Below are 26,995 nucleotides of genomic sequence, written 5' to 3'. Positions count from 1 at the left end.
CCTGCTGTGCTCCTCTAACTGCCCTGGTGTCTGGCTGCGCGTAATCAGCGGCCAGGCGATTTGCCTCAACCTCCCACCCCGCCATAAATGTCTCCCCCTTACTCTCACAGATATTGTGGAGCGCACAGCAAGCAGCAATAACAATGGGGATATTCTTTTTGCTGAGGTCTGAGCGAGTCAGTAAGCTGCGCCAGCGCACTATTAAACATCCAAATGCACATTCCACCACCATTCGGCACTTGCTCAGCCTGTAGTTGAACAGGTCCTGACTCCTGTCCAGGCTGCCTGTGTACGGCTTCATGAGCCATGGCATTAAGGGGTAGGCTGGGTCCCCAAGGATCACGATAGGCATTTCAACATCCCCAACGGTTACTTTCTGGTCCGGGAAGAAAGTCCCTTCCTCCAGCTTTCGAAACAGAACAGAGTGCCTGAAGACGCGAGCATCATGTACCTTTCCCGGCCATCCCACGTTGATGTTGGTGAAACATCCCTTGTGATCCACCAGGGCTTGCAGCAGCATTGAAAAGTACCCCTTGCGGTTTATGTACTCGGTGGCTTGGTGCTCCGGTGCCAAGATAGGGATATGGGTTCCGTCTATGGCCCCACCACAGTTTGGGAATCCCATTGCAGCAAAGCCATCCACTATGGCCTGCACGTTTCCCAGAGTCACTACCCTTGATATCACCAGGTCTTTCATTGCCCTGGCAACTTGGATCACAGCAGCCCCCACAGTAGATTTGCTCACTCCAAATTGATTCCCAACTGACCGGTAGCTGTCTGGCATTGCAAGCTTCCACAGGGCTATCGCCACTCGCTTCTCAACTGTGAGGGCTGCTCTCATCCTGGTATTCTGGCGCTTCAGGGCAGGGGAAAGCAAGTCACAAAGTTCCATGAAAGTGCCCTTACGCATGCGAAAGTTTTGCAGCCACTGGGAATCGTCCCACACCTGCAGCACGATGCGGTCCCACCAGTCTGTGCTTGTTTCCCGGGCCCAGAATCGGCGTTCCACGGCATGAACCTGCCCCAGTAACACCATGATTTCCACATTGCTGGGGCCTGTGCCTTGTGAGAGGTCTATGTCCATGTCAATTTCCTCATCACTCTCGTCGCCGCGCTGCAATCGCCTCCTCGGCTGGTCCTGGTTTTGCTTTGGCAAGTCCTGGCTCTGCATATACTCCAGGACAATGTGCGTGGTGTTTATAGTGCTCATAATTGCCACGGTGATCTGAGCGGGCTCCATGATCCCAGTTCTAGCTATGGCGTCTGGTCTGAAAAAAGGCGCGAAACTAGTATCTGACGGACCAGGGGAAGGAGGGAGGGAAGGAGGGGCGAGTGACGACATGGCGTACAGGTACAGGGAATTAAAATCAACAAAGGTGGCTGTGCATCAGGGAGAAACACAAACAACTGTCACACAGAATGCCCCCCCCCCCCAAAGATTGAACTCAAAAGCCTGGGTTTAGCAGGCCGTTGATTTCACGGAGGGAGGGGAGGGGGAAGCAAATGAATACAGAACAAATCTATTTTTTACATCTTAAGCTGGCAGATGACGGTGCAGCATGACTGATAGCCCTCGGCATCTTCTGGGTGCTTGGCAGCAAATACTGGGCGCTTGGCAGTTAGTGTACTAAGACTGATAGCCACTGCAGTACGACGACGATGGATACCAATCGTAATATACCATCTTCTACCAAAAGGCAAGGAGCTGCTGCTGTGTAGCAGTGCAGCCCCACATCTGCCAGCCTCACGTCTGCCAGCACCCAGATCGCCCTCGGCCTCTTCTGGGTGCTTAGCAGAAAATACTGGGCGCTTGTCAGAAAATGGCATACTACGACTGATAGCCATCATCATCAAGACAGTTTGATAGGACTGAGCATGTCTGCCCAGGTGCCCATGATCGACAGCCACTGCAGTACAATGACGACGGATACCAGTCATAATATACCATCTTCTACCAAAAGGCAAGGGGCTGGTGCAATGCAGCCCTACGGCTGCCAGCCCCACGGCTGCCAGCACCCAGATCGCCGATGAAGGCTACCAGTCATGCTGCACCGTCTACCACCAAAAGGCAGTTAGCTGCTGCTGCTGTATAGCAATGCAGTACCACGTCTGCCGGCACCCAGATGACATATGGTGACGGTGAGCTGAGCTGAGCGGGCTCCATGCTTGCCGTGGTATGTTGTCTGCACAGGTAACCCAGGTAAAAAGGCGCGAATCTATTGTCTGCCGTTGCTCTGACGGAGGGGGAGGGGCCTGACGACATGTACCCAGAACCCCCCGCGATACTGTTTTGCATCATTCGGGCATTGGGATCTCAACCCAGAATTCCAATGGGCGGCGGAGACTGCGGGAACTGTGGGATAGCTACCCATAGTGCAATGCTCCGGAAGTAGACGCTAGCCTCGGTACTGTGGACGCCGTCCGCCGACTAGAGTACTTAGAGCATTTTATGTGGGGACACACACAATCGGCTGTATACAACCGATTTCTATAAAACCGGCTTCTATAAATTCGACCTAATTTCGTAGTGTAGACATACCCTTAGAAAGCCCTCCTCTGATGTGAGAGCATTTAGCCTGCTGAGCAGTTGCCCGATGACAGAGGAATGTACGTTTGGCCAACTGAAGGCAAGATGGTGTTCTATAGTAGCCAGTGTGTGTAGGCTATGCATTGCACAACATGTGGGAGGAAAAAGGGGAGACCTTTCACTAGGAATGGGTTGAAGACAATGTTGTTTTTACAGGCCTGGTACAGGCAACCCAAAAGTGCACCTCTGATCACTGGGGCCAGGACAGTAAGGAATGCCTTGTGTGCCCACAACCTTGCTTTGTATGGGGGAAATGAAACCCTCACATTTCCTTTTATCAGTTTATCTATTGTTATGATGAGACTTTAATAACCACTTTGGTTTAAACATCCTGCCTCTTTGTTTTCTAAGCACTCACACGCTGATGGATTGTACAACCAAATACTTTATTAAAAGTGAAAAGTGAAGAGCAAACAAAATCAACAGTAGCACCAATCAGTGTAGCTGGATAGGAAAAGATATATCTTAGAAATGTTTACGCGTAAGAATCTGCAAACCCACAAAGTCTCTAGCTGGGGTGGTATTGGGAGGACCTCCCAGAGTGATGGGTCTTGGAGTTAACTGCCGTATTCATGGGGTGTTCACACTACTCACATCTGTTGTTTCTGTCTGTCTACAGACTCCAACAGATATCGCTGGAATGGTTACCCTGGGTTTGTTTTCAAGCTTTTCTCTGCAACCCCAAGGGCTAGAAACTTGCTTTTGTTTTGTTTTTTAAATGAAAGTTTAAATTCTGATCTGACTCCATGAGCTGAGACCCCAGGCAAGAGCCTTAATCCTGGATGGGCTGTGTAACCAATTTCCCCCTTGCACAGTCCTGATGCGCACACAAAAAAGACCTCCCAAAAGAAAAAAAGCAGAACAATATGTTAGTGCAGTGTAGTGAACAGTATAATATTGAATGATGACAGAGCTCAATACTAATCTAGAAGTATACATGCATCTTGAAAGAAACTATGTGGAATAGGAATAGTGCTACTACTTGGAGCACACCAGCGGAATAGCAGAGAATTGATTGACAAAGAAAAGCATTTCTTCTGTTTGTTTAGTTTATACTGCATATTGTGGAAGGATCATTTTACAGTGTTGTTAGTGGAATAGAAATTGTTAGTCATGGAAACAGAACAACAACATTTTAAGTACTCCCTCTGTATTTTTTTCTTTGAAAATGAAGTTTAAATGTTGAAGAATAAAATCGGTGAAATGTGTGTCTGAAGACATTTTATACTGTTTTGTACTGTAAAACAGTTTCATATATGGACCACAATATTTTGTAAGTTGTATAGATATAATCATATTCTAGAGCAATGCCTCTTTTCAGCCATTCATCACCCCTTATCACCCTTCACATCAGTCACTTTGAACATCCCTGGGTATCTTTTACACATAGTGTATATGCATTTTTTCTTGGCTTAATATGTATGAGACCGTTTTCTCTGTATATGTCTTTTTTTTTTTTTAAATTCCTAATGCACCTTCTTCATTAAGCTTTCATTGTGCACTGGTTGACTTAGCAGAAATAGGGTCATTGTGGGGATGAATAACTCAGGCTTTTGAATGATGAGTCAATGGTCACAGTGAATAGATTCATATACTTTGGCATGCAATTCCAGGTTGCTGCTTCTCAGTCCACTAAGTTTTCTGTCATTTCCAGAATTAAGTCAAGTATAGGGTAGTGTTGAAAAGTAATCTAAACCTCTGCCTGTGTGTGTGCATGTGTGGCTGGCATTGGGCATCAAGGATAGGGTGACCAGACAGCAAGTGTGAAAAATTGGGACAGGGGTGGGGGGTAATAGGAGCCTATATAAGAAAAAGACCCAAAAAATTGGGACTGTCCCTATAAAATTGGGACATCTGGTCACCCTAATCAAGGATAAGGGGAAACTATGTTCATCTCATCTATCCCCTCCCACGTTGTATGTTACAGATCTGGTTAAGAATACACTCCTACAGGACATGTCAGGGTTGTTTTATACAAACTTTTTTCTATAGAATATTTCAATTATATTAAATGGCTACATTTATGCATGCATTTGTGTTCTATGCAGTAGACTGGTGTTAGTTTCCTGAACCATACTGTATTTCTGTATATCAAAAGAATGTGAAGAAGCTTAGAGAGAGCAGCCAACAAGATATTGGATTTCCCAGGGATAGAGCCAATACAACAATTGTAAGGACAAGAAAGCAGTGACATCTGTGGAATTTTCCGTATTATAAACTGGATGAAGTGAACTTCTCGCAGTCTCTTGTATTGACTCCACAAAGTTTCACAACCAGACCATTTGTGTGGGTGGTTGGGTGATACACTAAGGTTCAAATTGACACATTTGAATGAGATCCCAAGCTTCTAGTATTAGACAAGGCATAGGTTAGTGCCGTTAGTGAGATCTTCATGGGATAGCAGATCTCAAGAGAAGTCCTCTATAGAGTTCTTTGGCAATGATCTGGGCAGGCGCTCACCTCAGTGGTATGGCCTCAGGATAGCGAATGGTGTAACTGACCACCATTGGGGTGAATTGGTGTCCCCTAAGAGTTCAAAAATGTTTATCCCTATGTGCTCAAAGGGCACTAGGGGGAACCAGAAATTTCCCTTTGCTGCCCAATGTTGGCACTCTGAACAGGAGGCGCAGAACTTGTGAACCCCAAGCAATAAAATTTGGCTTGTGCACGTTACTACATGTTGTTTCTTCCTAGGTAGTCTGAACAAGACAGAGGATGAGCTAGTAGCAGGATCTCTGGTTGGGTATCTATTGGTGCTGAGAGCTGGTGGTGTACTAGCTTGTCTGCAGTCTGAATTTACCTAACACAGCAAATGCCTTTACATTTCAAAGTGTGAAAATTGCAAAATTTGGGACTTCCAGGTGATGGCCCCATTATAGTTAGTTGTGGATAGACCTCATTTTCATGTTGTTCCTACATCAGATCATAAGATCCTGACAAGAGGTCTGAGGTGAGATCTGGTAAAGATATAATACCATGGCTAGTTTCAGCATTCTTGGGGGATTTCACAAAATGACCTTAGAATAAACCTGCCTACATTGCATCTCTGACTTTTCTGGGATCAAGAATGGGTGTTGTAAATTTTGAGGGGTCTTGTCAAGGGTAAAATTTTCAACAGTGCCTAAGTGACTTAAGAGTCTACATCCCATTTCCACAAGTGACTTAGGCACTTAAGAGCCCAAAATCCACTGACTTTCAGTGAGACTTAGGAACTGTTGAAAATGTTACCCCAAATCTTCAATGACTATTTCCCAACCTTGCTATAACCTGGTTCAACCATATCAGTGTTTGAAACCCTCCTAATAATGATCCAAGGTACCTTGCTAGCAATCTCAATCCCATCCTTCACTGCTCTCTCTGATCAGGATGCTTGTAGAGATAAGACTACATGGACACAGGTGATCTGCACAGGATCTATACCAGGATGGTGTTTGGGCACAGCCAGAGTCTACTAACTCAAACATGAGTTACTTCTGAGACTACCAAATCTTCACTGGGCCAACGTAGACTTGATGGCATCTTCCCCCTCCCCTCCCCCCGCCCAACTGGTCAGGTCACACAAGCCTCTGTCCACTATCCCATACAATCTCACAACTAAAACAAACAGTCAGATAGATCCCTTTGGTCTCTGTAATCTGACAGTTACTTTTGTAACTGGCCAGCAGAAGGTTCCCTGGTAGGATTCTGAAATCTTTCTGAGTATCTGTCTGTTTTCATCTGTCTCCTCTGATAGCCTAGTGGTTTTCCCCCCATCATCTCTGATGGCTCATCATATTTCCAGGGGGCTGGACCCTCCTTTCAGGATTGGTATCTGGGTTGAAGTGACTTGTAAGTTCAAGTCAAAGCAGGTTGTTCATTGCCTGGAATGCTTCTGACACAGTGCCAGTTTATGCCGATGATCCAGTTTTGCACATTCCCTGGAAGGATGTCCAGGTATTTTCCTAGATCAGTAGATTCTCTGAGCTATTCATAGATCAGTGTCACAGGATGGACTTGCCCTTTAGGAATTGGGTGATGGCTTGAGATCAGGACCTTGCGAGGAATGATTGTGACTGGAATTTGCATTGCCACCTTCAGCTACTCATAGTCCTTGGCAGATTTGTTGTTCAGGGCCTTATAAACTGCTTTACTTCCTCCTTCAAGAAGGGTGAAATTCAGGTAGGCCATGTCTATCTGGCCCACTGGGATGCGATAACCATTCCTTCAAACATAGTGAAGTAGGCCTCCAAGTCAGATAGGGTGGTGCTGGTAGTTATAGACATGTCAGTGAGTCGGTGATCTTTAAAAGCAGTGGCTCCAGAAATTGCTGCTGAGTTGCTCTTTGGCTCTGTTGCTGTTATATCTGCCATTTCATGGGGTCATCATCATGTAGAGAAGTTGTCCGTATACTTACTTTCAGTACTAAGATATGGAAGGACCAGTGTGAGAGTGTCTAGCAATAGATTTCACTGGCAATCCAAATTTAAACAGAAACCTCAAAATACTCTCTGGGGCTTATGTTTTATTATTTCCAGGTTCTGATTTAACCATAATACAAAAATGATGAAAGTTTCTGGCTGCTTTCCTTTTATGTTGTCTACAAGGCATTCCAAACACAATACACTCCAAACACACCGCAGAAAAATACAAACCAAATTAGGTATGTTTTTGTTTCTCCAGAACTCCCCGTCTTGCCTTCTCATCAGAGCCAGGTAGCTAGCTTGTTTGCCTGCTCTGTGAGTAACCCAGCTCATCTTTAAGGTGCTGAGCCTGAAGGTCAGCTGCATTTAAATGAGTTCCAAGCTGGCAGTGACTCCCTGAGAACACCCTGAACCTTTGGTTGGAATTAATTTCTGCCTGGCTTGGCAGGGTTTCTAGGGTACCATTGGGGGGCTGAAAAATCTATAAATCCCATCACAACCCACATTGTAGGAACCTTTCTTAACGGAAGAGAGCTGGATGGGTTCCATCCAGTTCTGGAGCCAATTCATGTCCCCATTGGCAATGCTGGTTGCTGCTGAGCAGCTCAACTGTGGTCCTCCTCCTCAGCACTGAAGGAAGTGAGAGGCACTGTTTTTGCAGCCTTTTCTGCTCTTTCTATTAGAAGACATGAGAGACTGGGTCTGGAAAGTAAACTCACTCACTTGCATGGCTATGTGAAGCACTAATTGCATAGTTTTCAGCTCAGACTGAAAACTCATTATTAATTAAAAACTGAATTCCTTCATATTTATCCAGTAAAATGAGTTTTAATAATGATGTGTTATAGCCAGAGTGCAATTATTCTTCCCATTTATATCTGTCAGTCACTGACAAACAGTTGATTTTTATTGTTGCTTTTAAAAATGTAGATTTTTACCCTGTGATTAATATTAATCACGAAATTGATAATGTGGTGTTAGAACATCTAAACCAGTGTAATCAGTGACAAATTTTAATTGGTTTAAAATTTTCCTGAAACAGTGAAAATACCATAAAGTTTGTTAGACAAAAGATGACTAAGTAAGGCTGCCTGAGAGAGATTTCATGGCAAATTAGCTGAAAGCTGATGTTTTAACTTTGAAGTTATCCAGTGTCACAGAGCGTGCCTGTGCGTGCGCATGTGTTCGTATAAAAGAGCTGATGAGCCTCTGGCAGGGAAGTCCTGCAGAAGCTGCAAATGTGGTTAGTGGAAATGAAATCTCAATTCAGCTCTGCAGCATGTGACTTCCTATTTCTGTAAACTACTTCCCAGGGACTTCCTCTGCTAAATCAGCTCAAGTCTTTCAGAGGTTTAATCCAGAGCTATAGTTTAGTCTGCTTTGTCCCATGTCAGAGTTTTCTCTCAGATTTGTTTTTAGAGGTTTTTTTTTTTTTTTCTCTTGTGCCATTTCCAGCATGCAAGGATCTAGTGGCTACTGCCCGTGATCGGAAGCTGAATACATTTGTACAGATCTCAGTAGTACATCCAGCAGAACAGACTTTGACGAGATATTCAAGCACTGAAATTGTGGAGGTGAGCTTCCTTTTATTACATTACCATTCTTTGCTAAATTTCATATTATTTCCTTAGAAAGTGAATGAACAGCTGAAACAAGTTAGTGCACAGTCTTTAGTAGGCAAGCTTCACTGTAGATATTAGCAAAGCATACCTGAGAATGTTCTGCAGTTCTTGGCATGTAACCAGGATAAACAGTGGGAAATGAACTTGCCTGTTCATGAAAGGTCTATTTTTCCAACAGGAGACATAAAGAATAGTCTGGTTCTTCAGACATAGCTTTAGAGTGAGCTGGAGAATATTTGCTCTCATTAAGAAACAAAACTATATAAAAATAAGCTAAAATATGAGTGCAAACATTTTAATCACAGACGAATGTAGTACACATTATGTAGTGTTTTCTTTTCATTTTTGTTTTATTCTCCTCTCAATTGGAAACTTGACATTTTTGCAGGTTTAAAAGTGTGTATTTGTTTTTTGATCGGAAAAGGAGAGGTATGTATAGATTTAATAATAATCTGCTTTACATTTTGTAGCAAAAGTTGCACGGTTGCTTTGCTAGTGCTTGTATTCTCTCCCTCCCCCCTCCCCCCAATTTCAGTTTCATAAATAGTAAAGTTTATATTTACTATGATAATTACGTAAGTGAAACTATGTAGAATAAACATAACTTTTCATGTACAAAATATTGGAGAAGATTATTAAAAGCAAGAAAGTGTCCCCCCAAATACAAATCCAGAATTATTTTAACAGATAAACTGAGCTGTTTGATAAATCTAAGCCATAGGAATGTTTCATAAACACTTTGTGTGATCTTCTGATTCCAGCTGACTGCTAATTCAGTTGTCATGATTTGAACCATCAGCCATCCTGAAACTGAATCACTCAAATAGCCTGCAACAGATCAGGATGGTTCAGTGCAGACTGTCTAGCTTGATGGTACTGTTGTAGGTGGAATAGATGATTCAGACAGAAGTAGACTCATTTTCTATTATGAAGATGACCCAGATTCTGAACAGCTCTGAATTTGTCATGTTCACGCTCTGGGTGTCTGTGGTTAGGACACTTCCTTTTTAGTAGTTGGTGGATTTCATTAAAATGGAAGGTACACCAGACAAATGTTATGTGAGTTATGCTAAAAACTTCCTCTCAATTATTAGGAAATTTAAAGATATCTTTAATTTTCAAAATACATTTAAAGTTTGTTTTTAATAAAAACTTTCTATATATGTTTATGCCAAAGAAATGACAACAATGGCGTCATATGGTATGTTTCAAAGTTTTCATATCTTAGAACTTACTAAAGTTGCTAGTGCAGCGCTATTTGAAATTGCTAGAGCTAATCAGAAAACTACCAGTTTTCTGGATTCCATCATACACCACTGTTGTATTATTTTTTAAAAGAAGATAATGTAATATTCAAAGTCTGTAGCCTAAAAATAATGTTTAGGGGATTGCATATTTTTTACTATACATTTTGAACTGGATATTTAGCAACAGAAGGTCTACTTATATAGGTATAGAGTTATTTTATAAGTCAGTCTGAGGTAAGTTTGGAGTTGAATCTGCAAAAATCAATGCTTACATTTTTAACATTAGAAGATAATCATTGGTTAAGAAATTGAGTTAAATGTCAGCATGATACTTAAGCTGATTTTTAAAAATCGTGTTGATGTTATTGTGAGCCCTTTCTTTTGGGTGATTTAATCAACCAACATCTTCAGTTGTTTGCACAAATTATATCTATGTCCACAGTAGTAACTGTTAGCCTTAAGGAAACGCTTTTATAAAACGTCTTTCTTGAAAATGAATTGTTTATCACTGAGCACTATTAAGAGTACTGATGTATGGTGACAGGGCCACATGAGGGCATTTGTCAGCATCTGCATATCTCAGAAGCACCTCTTTTCAGTATGATTAAGTTTTTATGCTATTAAGTTTTATGTTCCTGACTTTGGTAGCATTTGGCAGTTCAGGTTTCTCTTTACTGTAGCAGATATATTTCCTTTAGAACTCCATAGTTTCTGCACACTCGTCCATAATTACATACTGCACAGTACACAGCTGCTACCTTACTGAATCTGAGCTGTTTACTTGTGCTATACAGGGAACAAGAGACCCACTGTTTTTGACTGGTGTGACATTCCCACCGGAATATCCTATCTATGAAGAGACTAAAATAAAACTAACCGTCTATGATGTCAAAGATAAATCTCAGGACACAGTAAGTATCTAGCTCCTTTTCTTGCCTAAATATTATTCAGACTTTTTCTCATAATGTTTGCTTCCTCTCTTCCCCCTCCCCCCTTTTTAGTAACATTGGAAACTGAAGACTATATATGTTGATTACTCAGAGTTGCTTTTGCTTTATTTCTAAAAATATACTTACATATTTTTCATGATGGTTAGAAAAGTGGAGAGAAATTGACAGGAATGTTCCTCTTTCCCCCCCCCCCCCCCTTCAGATGGACCATGTACTGTTGTTTGACTTGTTCTATGAAACTGTGTAGGTATTTCTGGGGAAGAAAAGGTTACTATTGTGTGCCTTTTTTATTGCTGGCAGAGAACATATGGAATAGATTGAGATAATAAGACTGTAAATAATATTTCTGGAAAGATTATTGTTACTGATCATATAATACTAGTCATGTAAAACATAAAACAATAGTAAAGCCTGTTATATGAGGTTTAAGAAAGGTAATGGATAATCACATTTTGGTTTAATATTTTGCATATTGATATCTGTATCTCCCCCAGCACTACCATTGTGATCAATAGTGAAGGGTACAAGACATACTGTATGACACAGGAAAATCTAAATTAAATCCTATAGGACCAGATTGAGAACCCTTTATGCTGTGAGCGGTTACTTGCATGAATAGATTATTGAAATCAGTGGAACTGCTTATGTGAGTAATTAATCACTAATATGAGTAAGGGTTGTACAAGCTGATGTATAGTAACAACAGTACCCAAGTTCATTATCTAGAGTCCTCAGGTAGAAAATAAAAATACAACTTAACTATATCCTGATGGTGCCACAGGAGTTACTCACATGAATGAAGTACTCATGTGCATAGGTTTTTCCTTAAAAAGAAAGAGAGTGATGTTAGTTGTTTCTACACATGTAAATTCAGTTAGATCCAACAGAATAGCTGGGAAGAGTTTTGGCCCCTAAAGATCTGTTTTCTTTTGAATGTGGGGTGTATTTTAAAAATGGTGTTTGGAATTTGTTGTATCTGTATAGATTTCATGGATCAAGGTTCAGGGATAACAGGATTCAAAAAAGAACCAGATAAGTGTATGAAGGATAGGTCCATCAATGGTTATTAGCTAGGATGGGCAGGGATGGTGTCCCTAGCCTCTGTTTGCCAGAAGCTGGGAATGGACAACAGGGGATGGATCACTTGATGATTACTTGTTCTGTTCACTCCCTCTGAAGCACCTGGCATTGGCCACTGTCAGAAGACAGGATACTGGGCCATATGGACTGTCCCAGTATGACCGTTCTTATGTTCTAAAGTTATTTCTAATATATTAAAGATATTGAACCAATATAATGATTTATAAAATTGAAGTATTAATTTAACATAAACAGTTAAAGGGTTTTTTACAGATTGGGCACAGAAATCTGGGCTTGCTGCATCAGTTACAAATGTTAAAAAAAATAGCTTGAGCTCCAACTCCTCTTTCATTGCAGATTAAGCACTGCGTAAAGGGGAATAAATGGTGTTCCTGCTATTTCCCAATCAGTACCACTGTCATCCTCTCTGAAGACGTGGGTGAGAAGTGGACAGGGAGGGATGAGGATTGGGTAGTAGAGCCTTGACTATGCCTTTTCCTCATCAGCGCGCTAGACAGAGTGGCTGAGTCAGTATGGTGGGTAGTAATAATCGGCTGCTGGTATGGGCACAGTGCTTTCCCTGCACCGCTCCTTGAGTGACACAGCTATATGCTACCCTTTATGCAGGGCAGAGTGCACAATCTAGCCCATATAATTAACATCACTTGATAACTAGTCCATGTTTTTTAAAACGAGTCCATAGAATTCAATACTTCTCTGTGCTGTAGAATTCTACAGGATAGTTCAGAGAAATTCTTTCTCTTTCTTAAATTCCATAGGTTTTTAATTTCATAGACCATATGACATTCATGTAGAACCACATTTCATTCCTACTAAATTGCTATTTTAAAAACATTATATGTTACGAATATATGTAGCAGTTGTAACCTACATTATTACAACTGGGGGTCAACATTACAAAAAATAAATAAGTTGTGAGATGTATCATATCTGAATCTTCATAGTGTGGACCACCCACAATGTGTCTTAAGGTCCCAGAATGACTGGAAACTTACTTACATGCTGGTAAATAAGCTAGAAAAAAAATTAATGATTTGTCTGTACTTCTACATGGCACAAAGCAGAGGTGATCATGTTTGCATCCATCAATGAACAAAGTTGATTTTCAGACCAGATAGTTGGAAGAACAAAAACCAAAACTGCTATCCTGAACCATCTTAGTTATTCTTTTGTTGTTTCTCCTCTACTTCAGTTGAGGCTGAAATAGTTAAAATAAGATACATTTGGCATGTATTAAAGTTTGTTGAGTGTTGGGATTTAACTTTCAGAGCTAAATGGATGGGAGAATTTTCATTTATTTTGCCCAACCCCTCATTCTATCAAAATAGATGTTGGCTCTCATTTTCAAACTCTCTTGGTTTCTAGCATAATTCAAAAACTGCCAGTCAAATTTTGTTCACATAAGTAGTCACATTGAAGACAGAGGGTGCTCCTATAGTGAGAATATCAGAATTATTTGGAGTGTGCTGTTATAGTTGCCCTTTTTGAACAGTTGACTCAAAAAATTCGGAGATTATCCCTGCAAAGTCTGTGTTCCTGAATCAGAAAGCAGACAGTTAACTTCTCTCTGGCCTGCCATTTAACTTGCATTTATATAACAAGTGCAGTTTAATTATATTTAAGTACTGTGCAGCTGGTACCACATTTATTGTACTTGACACGCTGAGTATTCTAGCCACACTTTTTTACATTTTTGTGTGCATCTGTCTATTATGTTGGCCACAATTGCATGTTGGCTGTGTGACATTTTCTATAATCATAACTTTTTAATATAATGAAACAGAACCTTTGTTGTTTAAAAGGCCTAGGTTAGGAAGAATATTTTGTTAATGATGGTTTTCATACAAATGGAAATTTCAATAAAAATAAGGCTATTTCTACTTTACTTTGAATATGTAGCTGGAATAAAGAAGTTAATACAATGTGTTCAGGTTAACACTGAAATTCAAAAGCTGTAATTTTAAATTTAGCAAGCGAAGCCATGCATACAAGGCACTGGCTGCTGCCACATTCTGAAAAATGTACAGTGACATGTGTTTCCACATCACAAAGATTTTCTTTCCATATTGCCATAAGCCAGTTTATTTATGTTTCACTGACTTAAGTCAGACTGTCTTTAAGATTTGATAGTTGAGTTTTGTCTTAATGTTTGGGTTGCAGCTGTTCTATAGATCATTGTACTAGAAAGGCATAATATGCAGTGTTTAAACTACTGGGTTTTCCCTTTTAATATAGGCATACAATTCTTAACTTTAGGAAAGGTTTTTTAATGGATTTCAGGATAGCATGTCCATGTTTGCACAAGTTGGTCTAGTAAATTTTAATGCTGAAAGGGATTCATTCTTTTCAGAAATACTGTATAGCGCTAGTCAGATAATACTATCATATGCCCAGCAGAGCTGCAGAAAATAGAAGGTGTGAAACACATTAATGTACATTACAGCTGGGAAGAGAGCATGTCTAGTTATTAGACTGAGTCAGGAATCCTACTCATATCAAAATTAAAAATACTGTATTGATTCTGTAGTTACTGTCCCAAACTTTTTATAAGGGGTTCTTCTGTTCCTAGCTCTGCTGCTGACTTGCTTCACTGGTGTGATTTTATGCAAGTGACTTAACCTTTCATTTCCTCAAACTTCCCATCTGTGCAATGGGTAAAATCACATCTACTTACCTTGTTTTTAAAATGCTATGAGAGACTTGGAAGAAAAGTGCTATGGAGAATAAGTAAGACATGTTATGGGGCTGGGAGATATCCTCCTGACCTGCATGTGGAGAGGACCTTCAACACATGGATCTGGATCTGGATCTGAACTTCTCCCCAGGAATGGGAGGCTCAGGAGCTTCTGCAGCATGGTGCTCCAGTCTCTGGCCCCTGCAGAGGCTCCTCATCCAGGAGGAGATGGAGAGGAGGAGGTCTGAGGCCAGAAGGGATGCCTCTCATCCCACCTCTGGTACTGCAGAAGTTACCTGGAAAAAGTTATACAAAGTCAAGGAACTTGGGGACTGCAGTTCAACAGGTAGACCCTGACAGCATGTCTGAACTGGAGCCATACTTCTGGGGGCCCACTGGAAGGCAGTGTGCACATGTATACGAGGCCTGGCCTTCTGTGGATCCAAGGGATCTACCAGCAGTGGAGGAGATCCAATGGTGTTTACGCTCATCGTTCAACAGGATGCTGTGGGAATCTCTGCAAAGGAATTTTTGTGGAGAGTTCCAGGCCCAGAGAAGGGGAGGAACAGAATATTCTAGCCCACAGAATATTTTTAATTGTCTGTTAATATTTACATAGCCTTGTTTCCAAACCCCATATTCATTTATTTATAAAATGTACATGTGGTGAGGTCACACTCTTCTCATTCTTCAAAAACATTTGGAAGTATAAAATCTATGTAAAACTTCAAAAGGAGGAACTTTATGTATTCTGGGATTAAATCTAAGTGAACCTGTGAATTTTGTGCAGTAATTAAATGCTGGCATGCTGAAATAACCCTTTTTGGATAGACTCAACAACTGGAATTAATGAGGGGCTTGTAAAATACAAACAGCCATCCTAAGGTTGCATTCCCAGAGCAATAAGAAACAGGAAGCATACAAGGCAAATAGGACATAGCACATTCCACCTGACTTGAATCTCTCATTTCTTTTATCTCAACACCTCCGTTTATTATTTACAGCAACAAATAAAAATAAATCAAATTATTAAGCAACTTTAATGGGAAACTGGGAAAAATATGTTTCTGATTGTAAAGCATATTTTAAAAGGGCAATATCAGCTTGTTTAGGCGAAAAAATTATTTGCCTTTAGCTAGGGTTACCATACGTCCGGTTTTTCCCGGACATGTCCGGCTTTTTGGTAATCAAACCCCCGTCCGGGGGGAATTGCCAAAAAGCCGAACATGTCCGGGAAAAATACCGGCCGGGCACTTCCCCTCCCGGGCTCCAGCTGCTCTGCTCCGGCGGCGCAGGGTCCAGAGGCAAGGGGGCTGCCCGAAGCCGGTAGCGCTCGGGCAGCTTGGCTCTTAAACAGAGCCGAAGAGTCAGGGGAGGAGCAGAGCAGCTGGAGCCCGGGAGGGGAAGTGCCCAGCGGCATGGGGGCTGCCCGAAGCCGCAGTGCTCGGGCAGCTCAGCTCTTAAACAGAGCTGAAGAGTCAGGGGAGGAGCACAGCCGCCGGAGCCCGGGAGGGGAAGTGCCCGGCCGGGGGCGCAGGGTCCGGAGGCATGGGGGCTGCCCGAAGCCCGAGCGCTACCGGCTTCACGGTTTGCCGGGCAGCCTCCAGACCCTGCGCCCCCGGCTGGGCGCTTCCCCTCCCGGGCTCCAGCTGCGCTGGGGAAGCGCTGGCCGGGGGCGCAGGGTCTGGGGGCTGCCCGGCAAACCGTGAAGCCGGTAGCGCTGGGGCAGCCCTTTTCACGTGGCTGGGAGGGAGGAGGGGGAGTTAGGGCGGGGACTTTGGGGAAGGGGCGGAGTTGGGGCGGGGGCGGGGGTGGGGGTGGGAAAGGGGAGGGGCCAGGGCCCGTGGAGTGTCCTCTTTTTTTATTTTTTAAATATGGTAACCCTGCTTTAGCTGTTCTTTCTCATTGTGGCTCTTCATGTCTCAATCTCCCAGTAAATAGTCACAATTTGAATTAAAAGACACAAGAAGTTGTCATTCATTTGTTTTTATTTTTAATTTCTTGCCATTACAAATATCCCTTTTAATAATGAATTGCATTGGGGTAATTGGAAATGAAGAACTTCTATGGTATAAGAGGCATTTTAAGATAAGTCAATTTTGGAGGCAAATCCAAACTGACAGTATTCCATGTTCCCTAGTGGGCTTTGATCTATATCACAAAACCACCACACACTTTGGCACAATTTGCTATCTCTGCTAAAGAGGCCCAAGGCTGGAATACCAGAGATGCTGCAGATCAGGATTTGAAACGCATTAGCAGAGATGTATGTGAAAGCTTGCACATCACCTGCCTGAACTATGCCTGCCTCTAGCAATTGCTATTCGTTCCTCACTTTTGTGAAAACACATTCACAGAAAAGTTTATTTATTTTTTTAAACTGCAAGAAGTATTGAAGTTGGTAGGCACAAAAGTTCGTGCTCTTTTAAAGAAGAATATTAGTTTTTTTAAAAAAGCTTCATTTTAATTATCTGTAAAAGAGTAAGGCAGATAATTCTCACGTTGAGGCTCCCAAAAGAGCATAACACTCTCCACCTGGATCTTGTTTGGATTTGACCCAATTGTACGCAGCTCTGTTCAAACAAGTCTAGACATTGCAGACATTTGGGAGATTTCCTTGGTGATATGATATGTGTACTTACCAAAAACGGCATCATGAATTGCTGATACCTTACACTTCTTCCTGAGTAAATTATAGGAAAGTCTTATAGAAATTGACTAGAAATTTAAAAGGTTACCAAAAGGAGCTGACACATGAGGAAATCATTACTGATGTCTTCATAATTAAGTGTTTCAATCTGTAGTGATTATAGCTAAAAACCAGAACGGTATTTACATGTTGGCCAACGATCTGATCCAAACCCATTGAGGTCAGAGTATTTCTATTGACTTCAATGAGCTTTGGATCAGGCCCCAAATGGTCCCAGGCCACAGGCAGTGATAAATGAGGGACAATGTCCATTGGTGAAAGGAGGAGAAAAGGGTTAAATAAATGTTTTTTCCTAAAGAAAATTCCATTTTTTTCTTTTGGACTCCTTTGATGGGAGTCTAATTATCTGGAGTTCAGTCCTTCAAGTTGCTGAGCTCCCTTGTTGATGTGCTGAATGCTTCAAATTCCCAGTGGACATTGTGGCCCCGCAGGTCCTTTGAAGGGTCAAGGCCTTGGATTGTGTCCAGTTCATTCTTGATATTTTGTATATTTGTCAAATCGCAACAGGTCCCTGAGGAGTTAAGACATACAACTTTTCTTTTAAAAAGGGCCTGTTTACAGAGAAAATGTGTTGCTATTACCTTCTGTATTCACAGCCAAAGCATGTGTGTGAAACCAAAAAGAAGCAATTGTAAGTATCCAGTTAAATGCTACTTTTTGTTTTAGCATCATATGTTCTCTTTTATTCTTCATAAGGGTATTTCCATTTTCCATTTTTTCCCCAAAAACCAATTGTAGACAAAAGGAAATAATTTTAACAATTTTCCTAATGAATATTTTTTCCATTTCTTTGAGATTTATGATCTGAATTCTTTAGCACCATGAAAGGTCAAATGTTGTTATTGTATTTATCTTCTCAAACATCTCCTGCTTTTACAAAAGGGCATAAATCCACACAATATAGAGGAAAAACTAGAATTTATATGTTCAGAACTCAGCTCTTCAGTTAGAACAGCCAAAAATTTACAATCTAATATAAAGTATTTTTAGACTTTGAAAGGATAAAAACAATCATATTCTGAATGGCTGGAAGAGTCTGGAATTCAGCGATTGCTTTATTCTTGCAAAAGTAAGAAGCTGGGACCATTTTGAACATGCAGGCTAGTTGTCGTCTAAAGTATTGGATTATAAATTTCTGAAAGTAGAAAACGGTAAATTAAAACAAACTAGTATGCAGTTCTTTTTCCCACTATGTCTCTCTCAGAAATAATTACATTTTTTACAATCACAGATACATTTGCATCTGAAATTGTATACCAGTGGGTGAATAGTTGTTAAAAAGTCAAGCCAGCAAATGACAATTGTGATATAATATAGGGTTTTCTCTTCCTGAGAAGAAGTATTCAGTAAACCACTCTTGGTTGAAATTCTCTACGCTTGCTCTGATTATGGAGCTGATCTTTTTGTTTTGTTTTCTGACTATGAATAGAACGGATCATGGAAGCCAAAAGTGAAAAAACTTTCACTTTTTAGTATGTTGTTTTATGAACTGTTTGTGAAGGGTAAGACACAAGCAGGCAGCAGTGATGACCATAAAGCAGTGGTAGGTGCAGAGAAGAACATGTTTATGGCCTGTATACAGAGTCTAATATTTATGCATTTATTTCAGTTTTTATAGCATCTATCTTATGTAAATACTTAAGTAATTCTGAAAATATTATCCTAAGTGACTTAGGAGCCTAATTCTCACTTTCAAAAGTGTCTGAGGACTTGTCTAGTCCCGGGGAAGTTAATGTAAAATACCTAGGGGTCTGACTTTAAAGTTCTAACGCTATTCAACATTAACTTCCCATGTGGACACTCTTATTAAGGGCTGGTCTAGACAACCAGTTAGTGTGTGGCAAGGTGGGGTGTAAATCTACAGTGCACTTAGTGTCCCTGTGGACTCTGCTGGTGCACACTAAATGTTCCCTAGTGCACACTGACTTACTCCTGTTTCTAAGTGGAGCAAATTAAAGAACACAAGGGAACGTTTAGTGCATAGCACCAGGTTCCACTTGGACATTTAGTGCGCGGCATGCTGGAATGTTGTAGATTTACACTGCAGCTTGCTGTGCACTAAGTGTTAATCTAGACATGCCCTAAGAGTGCCTTTGTGCAGTTTAGATTAATCCACTTCCAAAGCTGTACTCTTAGTGGAGAGTAAGAGCATCCCCATGGGGATCTAATGCAGAATAGCTAATCAGCACTACCTATTTCGCACTAGTTATTCCATGGTTTTTTTCCCCCCATGTAGACAAGCGCTTAGGAGTCTAAATCTGACTGAAAGTCAATAGGACTTAGGGATCCTAAGTCATTCATGTGCTTTGGATAATTAACCTTTGGTGATTTTACAACATTAAAATGATCATAACAATATGTTTCTGTAAAAATAAATAAAGCTAGCTGTACATGACCACCACCCTAGCTATTAACAGCTCAATGATGATAAGAGTAGCTCTCAGTCCAACCCACTGTATTCTACCCATTTCTGCATTATAGCCCCCAAATACCTAGGAAAATTATGGGTGAGATGTATATACTGTTAGCTCTACTTATATTTCATGTACTGGAGTAGGCTCCACTTTCAGGTGGCACATGCACAGTGACTAGAAAGTGATACATAGTTCAGTGAATAAAATGTGGGATAGTTGGGATCGTGTGGCTTATAGTTTAAATCTAGAAGAGGTGGCGTGTGTATCTTTATCTGTATAGAGGATACACCGTGAAAAGTCAATATTTAAATATCTATTAACATTCTCAAATGACAAATATGTATTTATAACACTGGTCTACAATTTTTGAGAAGTCGTCTGCTTCAGAGATAAAATGTGCTATTTATTATGTATTTTGATGTGCTGAATTCAAATATGACAATTAAAACAACTGATTGGCTATTGTTTCTAAGATATTTAAGTTTTTACATTTTATGTCTATGTATATTGTGTAGATAATAGAGTTTTAATCATAAATTGTAAACCTAGGTCTTTTCATGTGTTTATGGTTGCTTTACATGACAATATTTCACCTGTCCTGTTTATGTAACACTTTAAAAATCAGCAAAAGGGTTATATAAATAAAATTTATCATGAAACAAACGGCAAAAAACTATTATGTACATAGTTTAGTCCTATTCAGTGTCTACTCAGCGCTTCTTGGCTTGTCTCTTGTATTCATTAAATGGAGCATCTCTTGTCACTGTCCAGCAATAGTCTGCAATCATTGATGGGCTCCATTTGCCCTGATAGCATTTCTCCATTGTTGCAATGTCCTGGTGAAATCGCTCGCCGTGCTCGTCGCTCACTGCTCCGCAGTTCGGTGGAAAAAAATCTAGATGAGAGTGCAAAAAATGTATCTTTAGTGACATGTTGCAACCAAGGCTTTTGTATGCCTTGAGGAGGTTTTCCACCAACAACCTGTAGTTGTCTGCCTTGTTGTTTCCGAGAAAATTTATTGCCACTAACTGGAAGGCTTTCCATGCCGTCTTTTCCTTGCCACGCAGTGCATGGTCAAATGCATCATCTCGAAGACGTTCACGAATCTGAGGACCAACAAAGACACCTTCCTTTATCTTAGCTTCACTTAACCTTGGAAATTTTCCACGGAGGTACTTGAAAGCTGCTTGTGTTTTGTCAATGGCCTTGACAAAGTTCTTCATCAGACCCAGCTTGATGTGTAAGGGTGGTAACAAAATCTTCCTTGATTCAACAAGTGGTGGATGCTGAACACTTTTCCTCCCAGGCTCCAATGACTGTCGGACTGGCCAATCTTTCTTGATGTAGTGGGAATCTCTTGCACGACTATCCCATTCGCAGAGAAAACAGCAGTACTTTGTGTATCCAGTCTGCAGACCAAGCAAGAGAGCAACAACCTTCAAATAGCCACAAAGCTGCCACTGATGTTGGTCATAGTTTATGCACCTCAAAAGTTGTTTCATGTTGTCATAGGTTTCCTTCATATGGACTGCATGACCAACTGGAATTGATGGCAAAACATTGCCATTATGCAGTAAAACAGCTTTAAGTCTCGTCTTCGATGAATCAATGAACAGTCTCCACTCATCTGGATCGTGAACGATGTTGAGGGCTGCCATCACACCATCGATGTTGTTGCAGGCTACAAGATCACCTTCCATGAAGAAGAATGGGACAAGATCCTTTTGACGGTCACGGAACATGGAAACCCTAACATCACCTGCCAGGAGATTCCACTGCTGTAGTCTGGAGCCCAACAGCTCTGCCTTACTCTTGGGTAGTTCCAAATCCCTGACAAGGTCATTCAGTTCACCTTGTGTTATGAGGTGTGGTTCAGAGGAGGAGGATGGGAGAAAATGTGGGTCCTGTGACATTGATGGTTCAGGACCAGAAGTTTCATCCTCTTCCTCTTCCTCATCTGACTCAAGTGAGAATGATTCTGGTGCATCAGGAACCGGCAGTCCTTCTCCGTGGGGTACTGGGCGTATAGCTGACGGAATGTTTGGATAATGCACAGTCCACTTTTTCTTCTTTGATACACCTTTCCCAACTGGAGGCACCATGCAGAAGTAACAATTGCTGGTATGATCTGTTGGCTCTCTCCAAATCATTGGCACTGCAAAAGGCATAGAATTCCTTTTCCTGTTCAACCACTGGCGAAGATTTGTTGCACAAGTGTTGCAGCATATGTGTGGGGCCCACCTCTTGTCCTGATCTCCAATTTTGCAGCCAAAATAAAGGTGATAGGCTTTCTTAACCATAGTGGTTATACTGCGCTTTTGTGATGCAAAAGTCACTTCACCACAAACATAGCAGAAGTTAACTGCACTGTTCACACAAGTACGAGGCATCTCTGCTCACTTTGGCTAAACAGAAATGTGTCCCTTTGCAAAATCAAACACTGACAAATAAGAGAGCACGACACTGTATGATTTCTAGAGCTAATATAGGGCAATTTGTTCCGCAGAGTGATGTAAGCTTCGTTAGGATTGCATCATCCATGACTTCTAGGAATAACATGATGCAATTCATATCATGTATGACGCAATATCAGCTTCAGATTGCATCATTCATTGTTTTGCCTAAAAAGCAAGTACTGTCCAAACCCAGTCATAGATTTATTCATAGATCCAGTCAAAGATGTATTTTAGTCATTTCTGGTTTAAATTGAGATCCCTTCCCTTTATAACTCACTTATCCTCCGCCATTCCCAAGTCAAGGGTCGTATATACTGACCCAATAGCATATCTTGAAAACTAGAGCCAATCAACAATTTTAAGCATCATTTTCGTTCTCAGTGACCCAGAATTAGTAAAGTTTGACTACATTTATTTCAGAAGCATTTTGGCTGTAGAGCAGTGTAATCACACCTCTATCTTGAGGAAGTTTTTTTTTATTTGCTGGAAATAGGCTAATTGTTGCTGATATCCTTGTCTTTCCTGGTCCAGGATCCCTCTTAAACTGTATTTAATTATACTCTTTTTGAGTATAGATTATACTCTTTCTGGTCAGAGAAAGATGACAGATTTATTAAAGCAAACCCTAACTCCAAAGTGCAGAAGTGTATAGTTGATCTGAGGGGGACAAATATTTCCCTACAGTGGATTTTTTAATCCAGATAGCCATTGGTACAACCAGATGTTTGTGCTGAATTCATTTCAGGTGATATAAGGAGTCCAAAATACACTAAAGGTGATTAAATGTTAAAGTTACTAGAGGAAAGTTAAGTCATGAATAAATGTCTGATTTAGACTTAGCTTCAGCCAGTGTCTCACTGAGATCCTCAGAGAGCTTGAGTTACAGCTTGGATTTTGATCCATAACCTTAGCTGGTGAAATCCAGCCTGGAATCCTGGGTCTGTTATTTCGACAGATTCTCAGTCCCTCCCTTCAGGAGGGTAACCGGATGGCTTCTCAAAAATAAGCAATTGCTAGGCCCTTACTCAAGAATGCCCCTATACGGAATGTCCCTTTTTTTGAAAACCTAATTAAGACAGTTGTGATGAGGAAACGCTAGCAGTTTCTGGGGTCCTAACTTCTGTCCGACTTCTGTCCATTCTAATGTTAGATTTGGGTATGAAAAGAGAGACCGCATTGGTCTCACTAGTCAGTGATCTTCGCATGCTGGACAAAGAAATTGTTCATGCTCATTGTTTTAGATTTATCAGTAGTAGTCTTCAATAGTAGTAATTATGAGGCATTGTGAACTTAATCAGGGATAGTTATAATTACTCATGAGTGTCTCTGTTCTTTCCTTCCTGAGGACCCATTAGCGTAGTATCTGATCTGCCCCAAGAGCGTTCTCACGTGGGACTACCACAGGACTTCATTTTCTTACCCCTGTGGTTTAACATGTTTGTGAAGTGTTGTGAACTACTATGCTTTCAGTGTGCAGATGACAAAAAGCTCCATTTCATTAAACCCCGTTGGTGCAGCTTTTCTAATGTCTAATCAAGACATCAAGAAGTTTAGATGTCTGCATGTTTTTTTAGATTCAGTTTGGATAAAGCTGAGATGACGTTGAAGGCATGGGGGAGAAAATTACAGGGAATGGAAGAGAATGTATCAGCTATCTTGATTGAGGGAATTTGCTCTCCTTTTGTCATTTGGTCTGCAACTTGCTTTCCTGTGTATGCTAAGCTTTTTGGATGTCCAAGTACATACAGAGGCCAAGAATATATTTTTCCCTCTGTGCTTGGCGGAAAGGTTGTAACCTTTTGTTTTAGATGAAGAACTTGCTATAGTTATCTATGTCACCTCTAGCTAGAATTAGTGCAGTGCGTTCTACCTGCAGCTACTCTTACAAGTGCTATCTTGTGTAGAATCCTTCAGCCCATGTATCAGTATTCAACGGTACTTCTCTTGGGAAGCATGTTAGGGAGCTTTGTAGTTTGGACAAAATTATTGTTAAGCCTTTTGACCTGAGCAGGTAGCCAAAGTTTGAGGTCTTGCAGGTTGTTTCCATTAGGAAGAGAAATTGGTGATGAAAGTCAAGTATTTCTTCAATTCAGTCCTGTTTATTTACAAAGAACATACATAGTCTTTTTTTCTCTGAACACAATAGGAATCAAACAGCAGGAGAAAGTTTTGCATTGCTCCAAATCTCTTTCTAGTCAGCATTCTATCCCAAAGCTCTCCTTTCAGTGTTTTCTCAAAGTCATGGAAAAATGCCTCTCCAGCTGTGTCTGGGGCTTCCTTGCTGCCTTTTCTGTTTAACTTTTGTGATGTTTCTGATGCTTCTCTCTCAAAAACAGACACTCAGCTTCATTCAAATCAACCGGCATGCCCCTGCATTTGTTGTTAGACCCCAGGAAACTCCTTGGACCATGTGGCCCACCCACTGCCTAGGCTTGAGTCTCTTTTATAAAGCAAAATATATACATTTTTGAAAGCAGCTTTTCATCTACAATGCATTATCCCATAAATTAACATCTATTGATTGAAAATATATTGATACTTTCTGGTAACAATTCATAGTGTACAGAAATATAAGCCTACAAAAATTGAGGTCTGCTTTGAAAATCAGGCCCTAATTCACTTGCCTAGGTCATGTAGCAAAGCTGTTGGGAATAGGACCCAGGTCTCCTACTTCCCAGTCCTTCAGTCCTCTCCAGTTAATGGTAGTGAGAATAACAGTATACTTAGCACTTGTAGAGGCCCTTATATCTTCAGAGTATGTTATAAATCCCAACACCTCTATGAATAGCTGGCAGACAAAGTAAATGACTTCTCTAAGGCAACTGAAGAAGTCATTGTCAGAACAGGGATTAGAACCCAGGAGTCTCATCAGATTAGATATCATGCCTCAAATTTACAGTAAAACAGGCAGTTCTAGCTTGAGTGCAGAAGGAGAGGTACAAAGAGAAGCATCAAGGACTGGAGTGACACAGCTCAGGTAAAATGAACAAGACAGGTCTTTTCTCTTAAATTTCTGTATTACTCCAGAGTGGATTAATGATTATACCTTCTGTAGACCCACCCACTGCCCAAGGCTGTGTTAGCTGCTGTGGAGCTCCATTTGCTCCCATAGTACTGCTCTATCAGTGCTGAATTCAATACTTTGTATAAAGCCTTGTAGGATACTTTAAGTGTGAAAGGTGCCAAAAAATCAAATTAAATATTATTCTATAAAAAACATTGAACCTGGGATTGTTATGGTGATTGCTAATGTTCTGCATAATTTGCCATGTGTTTTTGTTTTCCTTGAAGAAAGCAGACTGGTGTATACCAATATTATCAATATGCACAATGTGCTGAATTGTGCAAATAATTTCTTTTCTTGCCTGTGACACTCTAAAGAAATAATACTTAGCTATACAAAGAATGGTGAATTACATTTTGCCTACCTAACACCAATGTAGTAATTTCAGGTAATTGTACAACACTTTATTTGTGGTTGCTCATTCACGTGATTTATATCTTTTTGGCTGGTGCACATTCCTAATTAATGAGTCCTAGGAACTATGAAAGACTGCCTACAACATTTTATTAGAGCCATTTAGCCTTTAATATTTCACCAAAAAATGTACAGTTATCTCTCTATTGGGGGAGGGGGGAGAAGGATGACATTTTTTATTACTGTTGAATTTAATGTAATATTGTATAATTTGTATAATCAGGAAGCAAGGTCAGGGAAATCACACCGAGTAACTGGAAAAAATGGATTGCTTTTGCTAACATTAATATGAAGAAGACATCCATTACCAAATGTTTTGATGATAACTTTTAAAATAAAAATTTATTCAGTAAATAAATGTATGATATACAGTTAAGTGTGTGGTGTTATGTATCAATGAACCTTGCTGCATTTGCTGTGCACATGCATTGTAATGAGTTGCTCTATGAAACGATTAATATAGTGAATGCATATTGCATTTAACTGGTGAATCCCCACATCTGAAATAAATGTTCCATGTAGTTTCAAGTGAAATCCTGCACAAATTGTGAGAAGGTTCATACTTTTAACTCTGGGTATAAAGATTGTAATCTAAAACGTACCGGATTTTCTAAAAGCTAAGAATGCCACTGTTTTTATTTTGCTGAATTTTCTTAGGTCATTAGCTATATATACTTTTTATTATCATTAAATTATCTCCACAGACATAAATAAACACAACTATATTTTTGTGTATAATTTCTCCCTGTCTCCATTTAGACTCTCAGTTGATTTCAGTCTGTACTCTGATGTTGACAGAGGCACTGATACATTCTAGTAGCAGCAGATTCCAGTTCTGTTGCCAGGTCCTAATAGAAATGCCCACGTTTTCTGACAGTTATCTGAGATATTAACAGTGGTACATTGTTGCTCTAATTGCCCCCATTTAATTGTGCAAGGAATAGTCTTAGTTGTTTTCCTTATTATTTTTAAATGGATTTTGAGGTTGATAGTTCCCCCAGATTAGCCTATGCTAAAATTTTAAGGCAAATCTTATTCACTCTGCTTAAGCAAATACTATTAAATTCATTGGGACTGGTTGCTTGAGTGGAAGAGCAACATTTGGTGCTTATTATTTTTATTAGGCCCTTTGCATGCCTTCTATAAAATGTTTGGAAAACAAAATCTCCTTTAAAATGTAATAAATAAAACATCCCTGTAGCACTTGATAACAGATACAATGGATGGAATGTCACTGAACTCCTGGAAATATGCCATAAGCATGTTTGCTCATGTAGCATGTGTGGCCACTTGTGGAGTCCCCTTTTGTGGGTAAAGCTACATTGGGAACTCCTCTGCTGCAGCTGCCTCAGAGCA

The 26,995-nt window shown here is 40.6% G+C and overlaps 1 protein-coding gene across 1 annotated transcript in view; it reads left to right on the top strand.

Moving 5' to 3' along the window:
* Nucleotides 1–26,995, top strand: part of INPP4B (inositol polyphosphate-4-phosphatase type II B) — a 305,271-nt gene that overhangs the window by 28,335 nt on the left and 249,941 nt on the right. Inside the window, exons 4-5 of the mRNA XM_065404686.1 lie at nt 8,443–8,561; nt 10,651–10,767. Coding sequence (XP_065260758.1) covers nt 8,443–8,561; nt 10,651–10,767 — 236 coding nt within the window. The remainder of the gene's footprint in view (nt 1–8,442; nt 8,562–10,650; nt 10,768–26,995) is intronic.

The sequence above is a fragment of the Emys orbicularis genome, chromosome 5, assembly GCF_028017835.1.
Source record: "Emys orbicularis isolate rEmyOrb1 chromosome 5, rEmyOrb1.hap1, whole genome shotgun sequence".
Lineage (NCBI taxonomy): Eukaryota > Metazoa > Chordata > Testudines > Emydidae > Emys > Emys orbicularis.
The sequence above is the reverse complement of the archived record's forward strand: the minus strand, read 5'-3'. Positions and strand labels throughout refer to the sequence as shown.